Genomic DNA, 21,321 nt, shown 5'->3' with positions numbered 1-21,321 from the left:
TCAAAGTATTAATCTCTTTCTTTTTTGCAATCTTATTAATATTTAAAAAAATAAAAAGATCGGGAGGGGAAGGGAGGGGGGAGAGAGAGATAGAGAGAGAGAGCTCAATTCTTTTTAAAAAAAACAAATAAGAAAGAATTAAATACTTTTATTATTTAAAATTATTTTATTTTATTGTTTACTACTAGATTTCAATTCTAATCCCAATAACCATAAATTAATACGATAATGTTAGACTTTTTATTTTTTTCTTTGCAAAATCTAATTTTCTGTCTCCTACTTTCCTATCTCTTTTTCTTTTCTTAATATTAATAAGTGTAAAAAAAGAAATTTGAGAAAACTCTTTTATTTTTATATATTTGGATCTCTTAAAGTGAAAAAAAAGAAGAATAATCATTCCAACTTTTTTATTTTTAATTTTATATATAAGGGTAAATATATTTAAATTTTTTTTATCATACTAGTTAGATTAACGATGAAGTAAAATGTTTATAAAATAATATTAGAAATTAAAGTGATTATATCACTATAATTTAAAGAAATAAAGTAGTAATAACAATGTAATAATGCTATAGAATAAAAGGGTTATTTTGTTCAAAATTTCTTAACGTGTTGAGTTGAATTATTTATAGGGGTAAAGTAACTAAAAAATAACGTTAGGGGGTAAACTGATAGTAGCGATATAGTTGAAGGGGGTAAAGTGATAATAACCCCAAAATTTAATTTAATTCAAGAACTTACTTTTAAGCCGCACCGTCTCTCTGCCTCCGTCCTTACTCCTACCAAAACTCCGGCCATCCGCTGCTGCCGACCGTTGCTTCTGCACTTCATTCTACTTAGAAACAATCTTTGCTCTTTCAACATTTTTACGCCCTTGTCGGAACAGTTGAATACATCCCACCTGCAACTAGTTTGATTACAATAAAAGCTAAAATTCAGGCTACTCTCAGGCCAAGTGAATCAAGAAATTGATCTTAATCCTGAAGGCGGTCCGTGATTTTCTCTTTTTTTTCTGCAAAAATCAAATTTGTTAGGTAAAATTTCATACTCTACATTACTTCTAAAATTTTAAATTCAATAAAAATTTTGGTTCTTGGTTTTTTTTTCTGTTCTTTAGCATGTATGTTGATTGGATTAGCTTTTGCCTCTTAATTATGTGCTCTTCAGCTAATGAATAAGTTGTGCTCCTCAAGCCCCCCACCCCTTCTTTTAAGGATTTGGTTGTGGAAGTAGAACTCTTCTTTTTTTTTTTTTTTGGGTTCAGTGATTGGTTGTCTTTGGGTTCTCTTCGAATCTTTTTTTTCCTTGTATTTTAGCATCTGCATAATTTGTGTAGGGTAATTTGGCTTATTTGATTATAGAATTAAAACCCCATTTGTAAAATTTGTGTATTATTATTATTATTTTTTCTCTTTCTCCGGTAATAAGAATCTAATGAAAAGTAGCTGGTTCATGTTACATCAATAACAGGCTTCGAAAAAGTGAGTTTGGTTGGAATAATTGATCATTTCTCTGATTATTCATCGATTATGTCATTTCTTTTGGTGATGCTTTCTTATGCAGTTATTATGATAAATCTCCATCTAATGATTCACGATATGTTATTTGTGTTAACTTTTCATCAGGTTGAGTTTTGGGCCATTGTAACTACTTTGTTCACACATGTCTATGCTTTGTATATTGTGCAGTGTCGATATAGCCATGGATTAGCGTCACTTGAATTGGATTACTGGTTGTTGGATTTTTGCTTGACAAATTAGATTTTTTTTAACACATTTACTGTTTTAAGATTTCAGGCCCGTCCTTGATTTCTTTTCTGTCATAATTTGGATTAAGAGGTAAAGGATATAGCAGTTAGTTTCAGTTCTATGCTTCTGAGAGTTTGTGTGAACAAGTAATGCTCAGAGGGTAGAAAAGAAAGTGAGTGAAAAATTATAATGATGTGGCCTATACTTGGTAAAAAGTCAGCCAGTCTGCCCTGTTTTAATCGGCATGAGATAATCTGAATTTCTGTATGTTCGATAATTTGCTTCTAGGTGTGTTTATTTTACTGTACTTGTTTGTGCTCTTCTGACGATTTTTCTTCACCTTCTAACTTGTCATTTGTTCCCAACAAGCAAACTAAAGAATGCATTTTTCATGTTCAGAATGTAATGCAGTTTCTTGTGATGTCTTTTAAATCCATCATGACTGATATAAGCATGCAAACTGCACTTCCTGGTATCCGCTGTAGAGACAGCATAATGATGAAATTTGAACTACTTTATGTTCTTATATGCATTCTTTACACCTATCTTGATGTTATTTGAGACATTTTTTATTTTAACCATTCCTTGTTTTTTCACCCTCCCTTTTGGATTTAGTCAGATATTGATCAGAATGGTGTTATTTAGTTGAATTACTTGAGGATGTTGGATGAATCAGAACTTAAACAGCAATGTTCTGCCTATAAAACCGCCACTCTGATATGCGTTCGTGTAAACAACATATTTGACTAGATGAAAAAAAAAATACTGAATGTATTCTTTTAAACCTAGAAAACAGGCATAGTTGTATACACACAGCAATCACTTGTCAAGAATATTGAGACAATTGTAAGTATTTAAGATGGATGGGAATGACTAAGTGTGGCATTCTGCTGTTAGTGTACTGGTCAAATAATGGAGCTTAGTTAGCCATTGGGTTGTTCGGTGTCCACTTGTCGAGAATATTGAGAGAATTGTAAGTATTTAAGATGGATAGGAATGACTAAGAATGGCATTCTGCTGTTAGTGTACTGGTCAAATAATGGAGCTTAGTTAGCCATTGGGTTGTTCGGTGTCCCTATCAGGGCATAAGAGACATTGCCATTTTGATATTCTTAATGTCCAGCAAAAACTCTATATTCTGTGAAGGGTTTGCTGGAATTGCATATCTAAAAGGTGGGGGAAAAAATTGGAGAGACTTTCCATGTTTAGGAAAAAGCTTGAAAAGAACACAGATTATTTGATTAGTTTGGAAGAATGAATTGTTCTTACAATCAGTGATAATTTGTTCTTTGTGGATTCTGTATTTTTGTCACATTTTTCTAGTTGAAAAAGGATATAGCACTTTCCTTTTAAACTGGATTTCTCCTGGCATGAGGTTACAGTAAATATGGTTGCAACAAGAACATGGATAGCTTCAGGTCTTATATACGTAGCTGAATCCTGGAATTTTACAGCACAAGTATCACAACTATTTTTCCTTCTTTTTTTTTCCCACTTTGATAAGGTTGGAGTAACATATGAAACTTGTATTCATTTTTGGAAATGTCATCAAGTAGCAAATGTTTTTCTTGCCGCTTGCCTAGGGAGTTTGTGTTGGAAATGTTTTTTCTTGCTGCCTCCCTTGGGAGTTTGTTTATGTTTTCTTATTTACTTAATTCCCGTACTCTCCATTGTTTCTTTTTGTCTCCTTGGTCACCTATGTAGATACCTAATGGGTATTGAAACATGAAAAGTAACTTTTGTTTTCAAACCTTCTTATTCTGGATGGTGTTTGGTAATCATTTACTTTTTTCTCTCACAAGTCCGTCTATCTTGTTTACTGAGTGGTAACCAATCTCCAATCTTTCAAATTTGTTTGTTAGCTAATGTCAGATACTATTTGTCTTGGCAGTTGGCACAGAGTTAAGGAACTCTCAAAGTTATAAAGCTGGAGCTAACTCGCCCTATGGGAGATCCATTTGAAATGGAAAAATCATATAAGGTGTGCTACTCTAGGCTTCCTTTCTTACATCAGCCAACTGCCTTCACTTCTTACATCAAGAACTAACCATAAAAAGTTCAATTTGCAATGGTAGACTTTTGTTAAGAGTTCAAACATGAGAAAAGTGTTTTTTTTTACCAGATATTCTTGGCAAAAAAGGTGATTTATCATTAATAGAAACAAAAGCCAACTAACAAATGATTCGAAAACAAATGTTGGAGCAAAAACAGGAAAAAACATGTTGAGTAATTGTTAGTGTTATTCATGCTTGTATGCTTTTTGAAAGTAAAAGCACCATGTTATGTATCTGCAATGTGCTTTTATTTTTTTCCTTGTTTTTTCTATGATAAGCAGATAACTTTAGGTAGGGTAATAGGTAAAAATGGTTTTTTATATTATAAAGCCGCAACATAATAATCTGGTTAATGGAGTCTTAAATTAATAGCAGAAATTCATATATAGTGGCACAATGGATGGCTTCAAGAAAGACTTCATATTGTTGTTTGATCATCATACGTGTTTTGAGGTGTAGAATATAAAGTGGGGAAAAGATGAGTGGGGAATTATAGTTCATGTGTATTTCTCGTGCAAGATTTCTTCAATCAGTCCTGTTATCCTTTTGCTGTGGAATGGATATTCGTCATAGCGATTTCTTTTATGATTGCATCTGTGGCAATGCATTAGAGCTTTCAATATAAGATATTCCTGCTCTAGTTGGATTCATAGATTTAGTTTCACAACTTCCCAATTTCGCAATTTCTCATTCAAATATTTGCTGTGCCCTAAGCTCCTAGCCCTATACTGACCTGACTTCAGAGTTCAAGTGTAATTTTTTTTTCTTTTTAGGTTTTCCTTCAGTTTGTTGATTTTTTTTTTGGTGATTATAGTTATTTAGCTTTGTGTATTCTTGGATTTGCATGTGCTTATTAGTTTGAAATGTGGTTTTGTAATTCAGGGATAATGCTACAGTTTTGATAAGGGCAACCTCTCATTTATTTGCTCAATTCCCCAAGAAACAAAAGGTTGAAATTGAAAAACAGTTATGCTGCCTATGCACACAAATTTTGATGCTTCTGTGTTAATTAAGGCAGGTCTTTTTTGGCTATAATGTTGTCTGATTGTTATGCATGAAGAAGAGAAAGATGAGTGGGGACTGGGGAATTATAGTTAAATTGATGCAGGTGTACAAGTCCCTTTCTTCAATCAGTTATCTCTTCCCCTTGCTGTGGAATGGCTATGCCTCAATTGTTCTTTCATACAGATTTCTTGTACGAGTAAGTTTGTTGCCATGCCTTAGAATTTTTCATATAAAAGATTTCTGATTTAGTTTATTCTCACAGATTTAGTTCCTAGTTCTGTAGGTGTTTTCGATTCAACTGTTTCTTCCGTTTCATCTGCTTAATTAGGGCCCTTATTTTAGGAGTTTTTTTCCGCTTTTCAACTAGGTACTAATTATGTTTTGCTTTAACTTCATACATGGTCTTAGTGAGTTTGAACAATTATTGTTACTATTATGCCCTCACCGATGCTTATTTAACAGTTCTTAATTTTCTGTTTGCTAGTTATTTCTCCTTTTTCTTCTTTTCTTTTTTATTTGATTGTCGAGTTCAATGAAGCAGTAGTTCTGTCAGCACTTTAATGCCTTTCCAACCCTTAAGATGCCACCATGTATTTTTTTTTCTCTTATCGTATTTTTCTGGTTATTTCGTCCATTTTGCATCTCTTATTGATTCTTTTGATTTTGCAATATTTATGTTTTTTCTTTTTTTATTTCATGCATTCAGTTGTATTATAATTTTGAGCATTAAATTTCATTTCTATCAATTTTGTTTAGAGATTAAATTTTAGTAACTTTATTCTTTTTGTGATTGTTGTGCAGATCATTGGGCCTCCTATCACAAGGTATGGTTGAAGTGTTTGTGGCTTTTGCCTTGAGATTAAGTCTCTTTACGTGTATGCGCAAGTTTTATATGTATCCCTTTTTTGCTATGTACACTAGGTTGCTATTTGGTTGTACAAGTTCCTTGAGATGACATCATGCAATTGAGGTATTTAGTTTTTTCTTTATTTTCGTTTATGTAGAAGTTGACATTGTACAATTATTGAATCAAATTCCCTGCAATTCTATGCCAGCTTGAAAGTTTCTTGCCTTTTCTTTAGAACAATGCGTAATTGTATCTTCTTTGTTGTGTTTGTTTCCCATTTATGCCTTTACACTTACCATTAATTTGTGATCCTTATTAGTGTGCTTCTTTATTGTTTCTTGACAACGTTCTACTTCTAATTGTGAGATTTAGGATGTCTGATAAATGTTATGAAATGGCTGCTCAAAACAATTTAGGCAACGAAAGTCGAGGGAGAGCTATACTATGTTACTAGCAGAAGAGAGAGAATTTCATCCCGCAAAACATAGAGAAGCTTATCTGATGAGAAAAGCTCTCTATTCCCCCACCTCCTTTCCCCATAGTGAGGGGAAATGCTGGAGGAACAAGGGAGGGCAGGAGGGGAATGGGGAGGTTAGGGGGAAGCAGGTGGCGGGGGAGGGTGGAAGTGGGTCGGTGAGGGGGAAGGGAGGGGTAAAGGATGTACCCGTATGTGTACAATTTACCATCCTAACCGATGCACCAATTTGTTGCCTCCCCCACCCTACCCCCCCCCCCCCCCCTTTTTAATTAATTATTCAATTTAATGTGACTTTTGTTGAGTTTATCATCTTAAATGCATATCAGGTACCCTTTAGATAAATAGTCCATTCTAGTTATATTCCCTTTTATCTTTATTTTCATGTGTGTGAAAAGGGAAGGATAACTGTAGAGAAAATTAATGCTTTTTGGAATTGGCCAAAAATTTTTGGTAGAAAAATTTTATTGATATTGCAAGAAATAATTGCTTAAAAGCAAATTTTCAAGGTCAATTGGACAAGATAAGTTGGTTGGTCAAGGACAATAGTAAGGTTTATCCATTCAATTATGATATTTCCCTCTCCTATTGAAGAAATATTATGGGTGTGTTTGGATATGTGGTTCTTTGGAAAAGATTGTTTGTATTATTTGGCACATATGTTTTTAATGTTTATTTCAGTTAAATTTTTATCTCACATAGATCATACCATGAAAGCGCTATAGTATCATTATGCAGAACAAATTTCAAAAATCTTAATTTAAAGGAACCCTATACCAAATTTATCAAAGCTATATCAGTAACTGTAAATTGTATGCAATAGTCCCATTTTGATCCTTATTTGTTTCAGTTTTTGTCAATGTAGTCCTTAGCTTATCTATACTTGACGAATTAAGTCATTTCAATGATTTCATGTGGGCTCAAGAGTACATAATAGTAAGGTTTGAATAGGTAATGAGCTTAATTGGCCTATTTGAAACATTACAGGATTTAAAGAAGACACTGTATTAGGTAAGAGACTAAAATAAACTATATTTTTCAACTATATTTTCTTATTTTTTATACAATAACAAATGGCAACACCTATCCTACTCTAACTGGGGAGTGAGGGTGGACCCAATTGGTTATAAAAGGGGCTAGAGGGAAGGCATCGATCTAGATCAAGGGTAGTGCTATTTCACACCATTTAGATTGTTTTCTTTTTCCTTTTTTTTTTTAAATTGCAGTATGCAATGCTTTGAGCATTTAACCTACAGCCCAGGAATTCTAAATTTAACTTGTTGACCAATTTTACGTGAAAGCTCAATTTTGCTTACGAGCTTACGAGCTTGCAAGCCAAATACAAAGGTGTTCTAGTAGCTTTACTTAAACCATATTGGAAGTCAAGCGACCACTTGGCATGGTCAAGCATGAATTTCTCAGTGAGCAGCTCTTTCTTTTGCAGCCGTCCTTAGCTTATTTATCCATTGTCTGCTGCTGATTGGGTTAAATTGTCTAAAGGCCCAAAATGGGCTTACAAGTTCTATTGCCGAAACTTGGAGAACCCAAAGCCGAAAGGTGAAACATAAAGCAATTAGAAGATTTGAAAACTAGATCAACTAACCAAAGGAGGGTTGCTCAGAGGATTTACGCTAATGATCGTCATCATTATCTTCAGATAATTTCCATCTTCTACGCATCCCTGTTATGCTTAATCCACCTTAATATATTTCAGTGCACAGTCCTTTTTCTCTTCAGTATTTCTGAATATTTATTATTTTTGGGTTCAGTTAATTATCTGTTAATCTTGGGAATATCTTTTTTTGGTAATTAGAGCTATATAAAATAGGTTCGATGGGTCTATTGACACGACATTACGGTTGTCATTTTAGAAGGAATGATATAAAGAAAACTGGAGTGGTAATTAAGTGCTTTTTCTTTGAATTATTGCCGTTGTACCGTAATTGAAATGTTTATGTTTGCAATTCTTTTTTGTTTTTTTTTTTAAATATTTTATAGTTGTCTGAAACAACTTTGGCTTTGTTACATGCTGAACTCTCTGCAATTTTGTGTAGTCAATTGAAATAATTTTGGCTTTCTTACATGTTGAGCTCTCTGCAAATGAGCAACTGGCGGTTTAACTTCCATGCTAAAGTAATTTTACTTGTGGTATTGTGCTAGGAATCAAGAAATTTGACTTCTCAAGATTCGGGGGTTTAAGGGCTCAAGTGGCAGACTTGGGACTTCAGATATTATATTTATATAGAGATTTCTCTCTAACTATGGCCGTGAAGACATTGAATAATATATGGATTCGACGGCAGCAATGCCCTTGTGGAGATTGGAAGTGCTATATTAAGTACGAAGGAGATGACCAACCGACAGTTGGATTGCATTCTATGAAGAATGAAACGACAATTTCTTCGTCAAATGAAGTTGTTTTCACTCCTTATGTTGGCCAGATATTTCGAAGTGATGATGAAGCTTTTGAATATTATAGCAACTTTGCTCGAAAGAATGGATTCTCAATTAGGAAAGCCCGTTCAACAGAAAGCCAAAATTTAGGGATTTATAGAAGGGATTTTGTTTGTTACCGTTCAGGATTTAATCAACCTAGGAAGAAAGCCAATGTGGAGCATCCAAGGGATCGAAAATCAGTACGATGTGGTTGTGATGCAAAAATGTACCTAACAAAGGAGGTTGTAAATGGCCAAGCTCAATGGTATGTCTCTCAGTTCAGTAATGTTCATAACCACGAACTGTTGGAAGATGATCAGGTGCGCCTACTTCCTGCCTATAGAAAAATTCAAGAGGCAGATCAAGAGCGCATCCTTCTACTCTCTAAAGCTGGATTTCCCGTGAATCGAATATTAAAGGTGCTGGAGTTAGAAAAGGGTGTTCAACCAGGTCAATTGCCTTTTATCGAAAAAGATGTAAGGAATTTTGTCAGGACATGTAAAAAACAGTTCAAGAAAATGATGCTATGCTGTCTGAGAAGAGGGAGAATGATCTCCAGGAGCTTCTTGAGGCTTGTAAAGCTATGGCACAGAAGAATGATGGATTTGTCTACAATTATAGTACCGAGGAAAATGGAAAAGTAGAAAACATTGCATGGGCTTATGGAGACTCTGTCCGTGCATTTTCAGTTTTTGGTGATGTTGTTACATTTGACACCACTTATCGTTCAATCACTTACAATCTGCTACTTGGGATTTGGTTTGGCATTAGCAATCATGGGAGAGCAATTTTTCTCGGCTGTGCTCTATTACAAGATGAAACATCGCAGTCATTCTCTTGGGCCTTACAGGTTTGTATTGAAACCTTGATCTTTCATATGCTGCTTCATACCCCACACTTACTGTTACTGTTGTCTCTTAATTGCACAGGTATTTATTCAATTTATGAGAGGAGGGCAGCCTCAGACTATCCTTACTGATATAGATTCAGGACTCAGAGATTCTATAGCCATGGAGATGCCAAATACCAAGCACATTATATGTGTATGGCAGGTTCTCTCAAAATTATCTAGTTGGTTCTCTTTGTCACTTGGTTCACAATATGCAGAATTCAGACCTCGGTTTGATATGTTGTGTCATCTGGAAAATGTAGAGGACTTTGAGCATCAGTGGAATCACGTGGTTGGTCAGTTTGGACTTGGTTCAGACAAGCATATTGCGTTGCTCTTTTCTTACCGTACATCATGGCCATTTTGCTACACCCGAAATTTCTTTCTGGCTCGTAGCTTAACTTCTGAGTATTTGAAATCTGTGGAGTCATTCTTGAAGAATATATTGAGCATGCAAACATGCCTGCAGTCCTTCTTTGAGCAGGTTCATTTCCTAATGACTTTTCATTTTCAGCTTTCCCACTGTGTTTTTGTTTGTCCTGCAATATTTGCGATTCCCCCAGAGTTGGAGGATAATTTAGTTAGTATTTGAAAAGGTAGAAAGCTGCAATTAAGCAGTAAATGAGGCTGAAAATAGATAGATCTGCCATAACTCGAAATACAAAGCATTAAAACAAGAAAGAACATTTGTAACTCTAGTAAATACTCCTAGAAACCACTGGGCCTAAAACCAAATGCAAGGCTGTATCATACAACCCCTCAAGGAGGCTCCCAAGTGTCTATGGGAAAGCTCTCTCTCTCTCTCTCTCAAACTGATGCATACTTTGGCTAGAATTTGTATCTTACCTAAGAGTACAGTTCCTTGCCTCACTCTAATACTAATTCAAATCAGAAGAAGGATTTTTCAATTTATTCCAGCAGAAAGCAATACATTAAAAATAACTACTGTTAGAATCCTGGAAAAGACTAAATTATCAAAATACCCTTTTCTGATACAAATTTAGCAAATTGTAAATCAGTTCCTACTACTCAGTATTGAGTTCTAGGTACCAAAGAGGCTTCTCATTACTGAAGGTTGTGCAAAATTATTGAGCGAACGCTCTTGGAAACTTTATAATTCTAAATTTCTTTAAGCTTTTCATCAACTACTGAATTTTGCAGGTTGGTATCGCTGCCAGCTTTGGATATCAGAACCAGGATGAGATGCTGTATCTGCCCATGAAAACTGGCCTGCCACTTGAAGAACATGCAAGGAGTATTCTAACTCCTTATGCCTTTAATGTGGCACAGAATGAAATTATGCTATCTATGCAGTATTCTCTTACTGAAATGGCTAATGGTTCATATCTTGTGAGGCACTATAAGAAAATGGAAAGAGAATGCCTTGTTTTCTGGATGCCTGAAGACGAGCAAGTTCACTGCTCATGCAAGGAATTTGAACATTCTGGGATTTTGTGCAGACATTCCCTGCGTGTGCTCATCGTAAAGAACTACTTTCAGATTCCAGAAAAATATTTTCCAATACGATGGCAACTGCAGAGCTCCTTAGTTCCTTTGGATGATCAAATCATTGAAAGCCGCGGCAATGAGCTGTCTGAGGCCTTTCATTCCCTTACTTCAAGCCTGTTCTGTGAAGCATCAATCTCTAAGGAGCGTTACAATCATGTTCATAGAGTGCTAACAGAACTCCTTGAACATGTACAGAGTATGCCGGTTATGAGTGAAGTTGCATTGAATTTAGCACCTAATAATACCAGTGAACCTTAGGCTGACATAATCTGGTGGTTAGTGAAAAGTCAATTGGAAACTTTCTTTGGGGGGCCTGGCTACTGATTTAGATGTTGAACGCATCAATGTGGTTAGGAGCCTTTTTGTAGGAATGAAGAAAGTTCCTGATTTTTACTTTTGATCTCTGCAAATTAGCCCATGCTCTAGATGCTAAAACTAGAGCTGGGGGGATAAAGTTGGGCTCTGTATCTGTAGCAGTTAAAAGTCCATTCTTCTGCACAAAATTTTCATGTACTTCTTTACATTGTTCATTTAAGTGCATATAAACATGCCAATTCTTTTAATGCCATGTAATACTCCATTCTGAGATTAGAAATCTAAAAATCTCTTAACAACAGGTTCAAATGTTTTATTTTTCATAAATGATTTTTTATTCCTGTCAGCTTTAGGGTTTCCTTGGTTTGTTTTTAACTTTTGCTTATCATAGGTTTGAAGTTGACAATGTCAATCATCAGTAGGCGATTTATATGTATATGTATACGTATATGTACGTATGTATGTATGTATACACACAAGATGATGTTTCATCAACCACTATCAATTGTAAATAGGATTAAGAATATCTTTTTAATTGTCAATTTGATCAAATAGGCAACAAGAAGACTGGTTCCAGATTAACAAAAATAACTATCCATTGCAGTGGAAGAGTTGGGATTTTTTGTTGGGGAGGGGTGGGGGCAGGCTTTTTTTTATATATAGAATATTATAAGTGCAATGTGTAATTTTAAAATTATGGTTTCTATGCTTTTTTATTTTGAACATTTAAGTATCCAATCTTGATATCTTATTGCAACTTAAAGTAAAAAATTTAAAATCACATTTCTATATGAACAATCTCCTTTGTATCACTATATTATTTTAACAAAACAAAAGAAAAAAAAAAACCTAATTGTATGAAACACAACAAGGAAGCTACATTAGCCATGTATTAGCATGTATTAACAAAAACCTAATATGCATTAGCCATGTATTAACATAACTACTCAATTCTCTATCTTCTCATTCGTACACTTTTTAAGAGGAAAAATTATAGTTAGACTATTCTCTAATATCAAATTTTAAAAAGCAATTATGTCTCACCATGCCACTCGAAAATACACTGATAATATTGCTACTTAGATGTATATGTTGGTTTTTAAGTATTTAAAAAAGTAATTTTGAAAATATACAAATTTACTAGTTTCAACTTCACATATAACAAATCATATATATGTAGAACTAGGTACTTAAATATCAAATTTGGCAGATAGAAAATGAAAACTAAAATAAACTAAACCAATTAAAAAAATGTGCGTAGTTTAGCTTTAAACAAATTTTTCTTGACATAATAGACAAAGTTTTAATAAGTCAACAAGTAATGCTAATACCGCTAATAACAAGTTCAACTTCGTGGATTAACTAACCAAATAGCAAGGTGAAATATGCTTAAAAGATGAGTATAGCAAATGTTAGGTGAATGGGGGGCAATAACATTTTATTAACATCTAGAGGCAAGAGAAAGAATTTTAATGAAAATTCTCAAAATTCTCTAAGGGCTAAAAGAAATTTTTCAAAACTTGGGGAGCAGCTGCCTCCTGCCCCGCCTACTGTATCCTCTTTCGATCCATTGTTAATTAGAAACTGAAAAGTTAACAGTCGTTTGGGCTGTTGGTCACCATCAAGACTTTAAACCTTATTTTTCACCAAAACACTTGTCACTATATGTGGCTTGTTATTTTCAGTGACTTGTCGGTTAGCCTTCCCCTTCTCCTCCCCCTATAATAAGATAGATTAGACTATAAAAATGTTATCATTGCGATAAAAAAAAATTAGAAACTAAAAGGAGCCTCTTCTTGTGCAATGCCACAAGCCAGCAAAGGTTCTTGCATAAATTATGTATAGAACAAGATCAAAGAAGATATTGAATATTGTGCAATTCTTCCAAAAAGAATATGTTATATTTATACCTCATACAAGCAAAAACTAACATTGGTGTTGTTAGTACAAAATATTTTTTAAGGATATTTCTTGTGAAAGAAAATGCTTTATTTCTTTAGTAAATCGATTTTGGATGAGTTGAAATTGGAAGACTATAAAAAAACTTCTTGGAAGTCGAATCAAAATTTTTTTAACAAAAAGCAAGGATATATCTAATGCAACTAAAAGAGAAAATTTAAATCAATGTGGGAAAAAAAAAAAACTCTTGTCGTCAAGGGATGGCAGTATGGAGTAAGGACCAAGGGGACAACTAGCCCTCCTCCCTCCAAATCTCAACATATTCCTTTTAGCCCCTAGAAATTTTGAAGATTTTCATTGAAAGTCCTTCTTTCAGCTCCTAAGATTGTAACAAAATTATTCTCTAGAATAATATTTTTGACCTTGGTATTTAGTTAATTGAGGTCCTCTCACAAAAAAAAATGAGAGGACTGCAATAGGCCACGTATAATGGGAGCAACAGCAAAGGAAAACGACGTTGTTTTAGTGAGTGAATAGGAAAAAAAATAAAAAAACATCTGAGGGGCTAACGGGCTCCGTTAAAATACCTCAGCTGTTCCGTTCCAAAAATTCCCGCTCAAATTAATGAGGCACGACTCTTCATCTGAAATGTTCAAATGAAATAGAATTTTGGTCTCCCTCCAAAAACATATCTTGTGAACATTCATTCACAATTCCAGAGTATCAGCAAAATAATATCCCTACCCCAAATTGGGAAGTTTCAGATGAGAGGTTTTTGGAGAAAGTGTATAGTGTTGCAGAAGTAACTGTTGCGGGACAAAAATTTTCATGAAGGCTGCAACAAGACGGAAGTTGGTGAGATCTAAAGCAGAGATAGACTCAATCGAATTGGACTAAACCCCAAAGGTAAGAATATTGCAAACTCATTGCACTATTTGGCTTGTTTTACGACAGAAGGGGGATGAATTTACTTGCATGATTTTGTTTGTACAACTCGTTTTAAGACAATGTGACATGAATAATGAAATTGAAATTCTGGCGAAAACTCCTAAACAAGGAAATCATATGGGTAGCATAAATTAGATACATTGAGAGCCAACTTAAAGAATGTATGCACAGGGAACTTATGCATGCCAAGTGTTTGTAAATTTGACTCAATTGATGAATTAAAGTTCTCACCTTTTAAAATCTGGTTGCATAGTATACATATATCTTGGCTAAAAGAGGTTGAGTGGGGTGGCTTGCGTAGCAAAAACTATCAGGGTAGTTGATAAGTACATTTGTACACGTTGTAACACTAGAATAACATTTGTAATACTAGAATAACACGTTGTAACATTTGTACACGTTGTAACACTAGAATAACACTAGAGTAACACTAGAAAACTATCACGGTGTAATATCATTTGTACACGTTGTAACACTAGAATAACAGCGAGTAATTATACTACCTTTAACAGCAGTAACCGTCCATGCCCCTTCTCCACTAATTACATAGTCCATGATACTATATTGGATCAGTCTAGTAACATGATACGTAAGCCTTATATTGCAATCCAATTCTGAACAAAAACACCATCTACAACTAGTTGTTTAGATGGTGAGAATTGCAATGCACAAAACTATACACAAGTAGTTCTAAGATTAGTCAAACAGCACCATAAGTGGCAGGAAATATAAATCAGATGCACATTGCACCACTTATCAAAAAATTGTCCACAAAAGCTAACATTGCTTCAGTATTGCTAGGAGCTAAGAAGACTAGTACCTAAACTACTTCAGATACCACAAGCAAGGATTGCAGGGAACCTTTAGCACTCTCAAAACATCATAGAGAAACTGCTGGTTATAGTGTTAGAGGCCACTATTGCAGCAGTATTAATGCTAACAGAAGTTTCGGCTTGAGATCCACCATTTAGAGTAGCTTGAGCATTTGGTACAAAGGGAATTATACCTTGCTTGTTTACAGCAGCATTGGTTTTCATTGAAGACCTTCCTCTCTGCATCAGAAAAGAACAAATTTAAACTTTTTTGCTGCAAAACTTTAAATTACTCCAGTAGTGCACTAGTTCTGAATTTTGCAGCAGCAATGTATGACATTATAATGCTTACCCTCTTACACAATCGAATTGGACAAGGTGATCGACGAGATACAAGGTGAGTATCTTACATTAAATCGAATTGGACAAGGTGAGTATCTTACACAATCGAATTGGACAAGGTGAGTATCTTACACAAGGTGATCTACGAGATACAATCAGTTTACAGAAATGTACATCATGTTAGGTGTTAGTTACTTGACTATGTATATATATAAAAGAGAGATTAGATATAATGCAGAAAAAAGTAATTACATGAGTTGGAATGTATTATACAAACTTTGGTATAGTTGATATTAAAATTTCTCTATTGAGGGTACACGTTGTTAGTGGATATGGAGTAGTGCTATATGTTATGTACGCTTACATGGTCATAAATTTACAGAAGTTAGTCCATCGTTTAAATTTGTAATTGGTTGTTAGCCCTTACACACTGTCACATGCATACACATAATGTAAGAATGAATTTAATATATAGTTGTTAATTGGTTACATAGAGTTCATATAGGCATACAAATTGGGGTTTGATTAGCTATACTCTGTATATAATTGTTAACACATTATATCGTATTCACCTTATTTTGCAGCATGTCATGGGCAAAGATAGCGTCTTTTGACAAATTAATGGATATCAATCAATACTGGTGAAGCAAAGACATTAGGTATGTTTAGCCTATTTTACGATATGTTTAAGGAAATAAAGATTTTTATTTCACAAATTGGTGAAAATTAGTTACATTTGGGGTGTGTTTGTTTGAATGTAAAATGTTTTCCTGAAAATGTTTTCCAAATTTTCCTGTGTTTGGTAATCATTTTATCTTGGAAAAAGATTTATGCGGGGAATATATTTTACTTCACTTGGTGGAAAATAACTTCATCTTTTGACTTACTGAAGTTATTTTCCTTCATTAAAACGAGCGGCTCTTGCACTTCACAATAGAGCTCCCTACCCACATTCTAACAAAAACAAACAAAGACTTTGCGGCTAAAGATACAGAGAGTGGGCAATGAAGATTGGAGAGACTCAGAAATCACCAACAATATGATCATTTCTGATGGCAGCCATCTCCAACTCTGGCAAGGTGCCTTGGGTGAGATTCTTATTTAGGGCTTTGTCTTGAATATCTGTTTATTTTTTCCAAAAAAATCTGATAAAATCGGTTGTTCCAATCTAGGATTCTATCGATTTTTTTTTAAATTTTGTTGCTATAATTCTTGAGAATTGTGGCACTAGTTTCACAGAGGAATTTGGATTTTTTTTTAAAGATGTTTCTTTTATCTTTAGTTTTCAGTTTTCTTTTTCTATAATTATATGAAGCTCTAGGAGTTCTGGTAAAATTTATTGCTTCACTCCCATTTTCTGACGATTCTTATTGAGGTAAGGGCTTGAGCTTGCATGATTGTTTTTGTATCAATTGATTGATAGATTAAGAAACTTCAGTAGTTTTTTTGTAAATTATCAATCAATTGGTGTCCTTAGAGTTTGATTTTGTCTTTCTATTGAGAAATTTGTTGTTAAATGTATATGGCTGTTATTGATTTCTCTGAGTGATATGAATACTGAATGTTGGAATTTCTTGTCTAGAGAATTTAAATTTTAGGATTTATGTTTTGGGATTGGGGTAAAGGTTAAGTTGTTAAGACGTTCGCAAGGTGAGGTTCTCTAGTATCTTAAATATTCATTCAGTTGCGCATATACTCTTCTGGGATTAGGGAGAAGAAAGAAGAGAAAGGAGAGAGCGTGTGTGTCGAAAGGTAAACAATAGAAAGGAATGAAATGCTCATCATTTTGAGTCAAATCAAAGAGTTTGTTTTCTTTTCTAATCATCTAGATACTTCTGTTTTCCTTTCTTTATGGCCACTATGTTAGTGCTTCATTTTTGCGCATCTTGCATATGTATTACTTATTTATTTTAAATTGTGAATGAAACAATCAAGTGAAGATTAAGTTTGTGTGCTAATATTATGTTACTCTGATGCTTTTTTCCCCTTGTTTTAATTTTGTAGAGACATACATAAATAGTGGATTATCCTAAAAGAGACTGCAATGGAATTTTGCCGGACTTGTGGGATGTTATTGCAGTATGAATTGCCGCATATGGACCGCCCTGCCAGATTCTTTTGTCCAACATGCCCATATGTATGTCACATAGATAGTAAGGTAAGTCATTATAAATCCTTGTTGAGGGTTTATTTACTGGCTATTCACAATGTCCATTGTGTCATTGCTAAGTTATCAACGCATGTAGCAGGTTAAAATAAAAAGAAAGCATCAGTTAGTTAAGAAAGAACTAGATCCTATCACGTATTAAGATATTTATTTTTCCTGTTGTGTTTCAGCATCACCTTGGAGGTGATCTACAAGTGGAAAAAAGGAGGGCTGACTGAGTACCTTGCCACTTGCCTTGGCCTTGGGAATTTGTAGGTGCAGGCCAACTGGATTTGTTCAAAGCTCTGGTCACTAAATTTTTTCCTGTAAAACGTTCACATGAACATTGGTGACGTGTTGTATAGATGTTTCCTTTTGTATCCATGATTTACTACCTAGGCAACTGATATTTTTGGGACCATTTTCCATTTGGAGATGTGATTTTCCTTTTTGTTGAGCAATATTTTATATTTTGGCTTATATTTGCCTTTGTATGTATTGAATTGTTCCAGATTTTTGATCCAACTGAGGCCAACAACATTTAAAGCAGGGATTTGAATCACTCTAGGCTTGATTAGGGTGCTTGTATGTACCAATGGTTCTAACTCTGTACCATGAATAAGATTTTTGATTATGGAGCTGAAATCTTGGTTTATATTCCAATATAGGATTCTCTGCATTTAGGTTCTTCTCCCTTTTCAAAGGAACAACATAATGACATGATACTATACCAATAAAGAATAGTGTTCAGCTAGGTTTTTGTTTGGTTTTTAACTCTTCTTTCCCAACCAATTCATTAGTATCATTAATAATTCCATTTAAGAATTCATGGTGTAATATGAATAAATATTTTATAGAAATGATAATATGATTATAATGGATAGAAACTAAAATTAACTTCTAACGAAATGAATGTTTTAAGAGTAGAAAAATATTTGCAACATATCAACAAACATATTAGAAAATATTTTCATTGATAAACCAAACATTGGAAAATTATGAAAAAAGGAATTTGGAAAATATTTTCACTTAATAACCAAACACTGGAAAATTATGGAGAAAGAAGTGATTTTTCAGGAAAATGACTTCAATGGAAAATATTTTCCCTTGTCCCTAGGAAAATATTTTCCATTTTGATCCAACCAAACGGACCCTTAGTTACTTATAAGTTACATACACGCTGATTGAATAAAAATTTAATTAGTCATCTATCACTAATAGTCAAACTGATATGTATTGAACAAAGTAAATAGCCTTTACAATTTACATGAGCAGTGGCAAGATGGCACGGAAAAGGATAAAAAAGAATCCAAATGAAAAGGAAGAAATATAAAAAGTGGGAACTATTGACCTTGCAGAACCAATCCCACCATTTATAATTAGAAAGAAAAAGAAGAAATCAACTTGAGAAGAAGAAATGGAGCAAGTGAAACTCAGTTAACAGCATTGTATAACTCTTGTAATTTATTTTTATAGATTTTTGTTAGCACAATATTTGTAAATTTTCAATTTCGATTTATACAAAATGTTATGTAGTGATAGGTAAGAATCCTTGTAGATATCATTGTAATCATCGTAGATTTTTGTTCAATTTGTAGATTTGTTTGAAGCATTGTATATATCCATTAGAATTGTTGTCCATAATGTTATAACTAGAGTATTCATTTGGTTTATTTTTATATGCATCACAGTTAATAAACTTAAGGATATTTGTTCAAAGATCAATTAAATGATAGAAGTATGCCAAAATTGATATTCCAACCACGTTTTTAAGGTTTTTAGTTTGGGGTTTGATAAAAACAGAAACGAGTGACACTATGATTGAGTGTAACAAATTTACTGATGGGCAATTACTACTTTTTGAGATTATAATATATTGACAACTAAAATTTTACCTAAAGCTACTATTTCCATAATAGTGGTATATGACTAGTTAAATTTGTGTTTAATCAACATGTATGTAACTTATAAATAACTAAATGTAACTAGTTTTCACCAATTTGTAAAACAAAAATTTTTATTTCCTAAAACATATCATAAAATGGACTAAACCGTTTGTAAGATGATAGCAACAAAAAGTCAATAAATACTAACATGGGGTACAACATCGGGATGTTACTAATTAGCAATAGAAATTTTGTTTTACCAATTCATAGAATCGAAGTTACTACTTTGGATATATTGTAAAACAAATTGAGCTAACAATAAAAAAAATTAACAACAAATACTACTTAAATACTAACTAGATGTACAATACTGATAAATAGAATCTAAAATTAGCAATTTAACTTTTTTTCCTCTAGTACATTGTAAAATAGATTGAACATGTGATAATGCATTAAGAACTAAATGTAAGTACATTCTAGTGAGTGTTATGAGTCTAGCATAATGAAACTATCTAATTATCCAATATAATTTCTTTGCTCCACCAGCATTGATTGAAATCCATTGATTTGTCAAAGAAGCTATCTTTGCCCTTCACATGCTACAAAATAAGGAGAAAAAGATATAATGTGTTAACAATTACATACACGGTATAGCTAATCAAACCCCAATTTGTATGCTTATATGAACTCTATGTAACCAGCAAACAATTATATGGTAAATTCATTCTTACATTATGTATATGTACGTGACAATGTGTAAGAGTTAACAACCAATTACAAATTTAAATAATAGACTAACTTTTTATAAATTTATGACCATGTAAGTATACATAACATATAGCACTACTCCGTACCTACAAACAACGTGTACACTTCACAAAAAAATACTAATAGCATTATACCAAAGTTTCTAAAATACATTCCAACTCAGGTGACTACTTTTTATTGCACTATATCTAATCTCACTGTTACAGATATACATAGTCAAGTAACAAACACCTAACATGATGTACATTTTTATAAACTGATTGTACCTCATAGATCACCCCGTGTAAGATACTCACAGACAAACTAGTATTACTCATACAAGTAAAATTATGCATCAATTGTAGAGAGATGCACAAGTTGATCAAATGGCTAATAACCATTCCAAAGTTATGCATACCATTGCACTACCTTTCATAGATATACACAGTCAAATAACTAACATCTGATATGATGTACATTTTTGTAAATTGATTGTACTGATAGATCATCCCATGTAATTTGCTTATAGACAAATTAGTATTAGTCATACAAATATAATTACACGCCCACTGTAGCCTGCAAAGAGATGCACAGGTGGATTAAAGCACCAATAATCATTCCAAATATATGCATACCATTGCACTATGCATGTGGTTGCGATATACATGTGGACAAATAACTGCAAATTAGCAATATCAATAAACAAAATCTAAAATTAGCAATTTAACCTTTCTTTCCCCTAGTACATTATAAAATAGATTGAACATGTGGTAATGCACTAAGAACTAAGTGTAAATATATTCTAATGAGTGTTATGAGTTTGGCAAAATAAAAAAAAAAACTATCTAATTATCCAATCTAACTTCTTTGCTCTACCACCTTTGATTGATATCCATTAATTTGTGAAAAGAAGCTATATTTATCCTTGGTATGCTGTAAAATAAATTGAACAAGATATAATGTATTAACAATTGCATGCAGGGTATAACATATTAGATCCCAATTTGTACGCTTATATCGATTCTATATAACCAGCGAACAACTATATAGTAAATTCATTGGGTTAATATCAGAAACCTCCCCTGAGGTTTCTTCTAATCACATCTAGTACCCCCCATATTTTTGAAATCACACTTAGCACCCCTGGCAATAGGATGTGACAGGTTGTCCTAATCAAAAGGTGAGAAATTACCCAAAAACCACCAACACCAGGCAAAGTTTTAAGCGGGGAAATGCTGGAAAAAAATAATGAATAAGAAAAAT

General features: G+C 33.5%; 1 protein-coding gene and 1 long non-coding RNA gene across 2 annotated transcripts; both read left to right on the top strand.

Moving 5' to 3' along the window:
• The first annotated feature begins 740 nt into the window (after positions 1-740).
• On the top strand, positions 741-11,579 carry LOC113690951 (putative protein FAR1-RELATED SEQUENCE 10). Its single transcript, XM_072050502.1, is given in 8 exon segments — positions 741-989; positions 3,640-3,729; positions 4,911-5,003; positions 5,609-5,631; positions 8,290-9,069; positions 9,072-9,415; positions 9,495-9,938; positions 10,616-11,579. Coding segments are annotated over 6 exon segments (2,241 nt in total). The 5' UTR covers positions 741-989; positions 3,640-3,729; positions 4,911-4,959; the 3' UTR covers positions 11,222-11,579.
• A 4,611-nt stretch (positions 11,580-16,190) lies between these two features.
• Positions 16,191-17,950, top strand: LOC113690014 (uncharacterized). Its single transcript, XR_003448292.2, has 3 exons — positions 16,191-16,367; positions 17,284-17,437; positions 17,617-17,950. It is a non-coding gene; the product is annotated as an uncharacterized lncRNA (long non-coding RNA).
• The last annotated feature ends 3,371 nt before the right edge of the window (positions 17,951-21,321 follow it).

This window comes from Coffea arabica, chromosome 5c (genome assembly GCF_036785885.1).
Source record: "Coffea arabica cultivar ET-39 chromosome 5c, Coffea Arabica ET-39 HiFi, whole genome shotgun sequence".
Classification (NCBI taxonomy): domain Eukaryota; kingdom Viridiplantae; phylum Streptophyta; class Magnoliopsida; order Gentianales; family Rubiaceae; genus Coffea; species Coffea arabica.
This window is presented reverse-complemented; position numbering and strand designations above follow the sequence as displayed.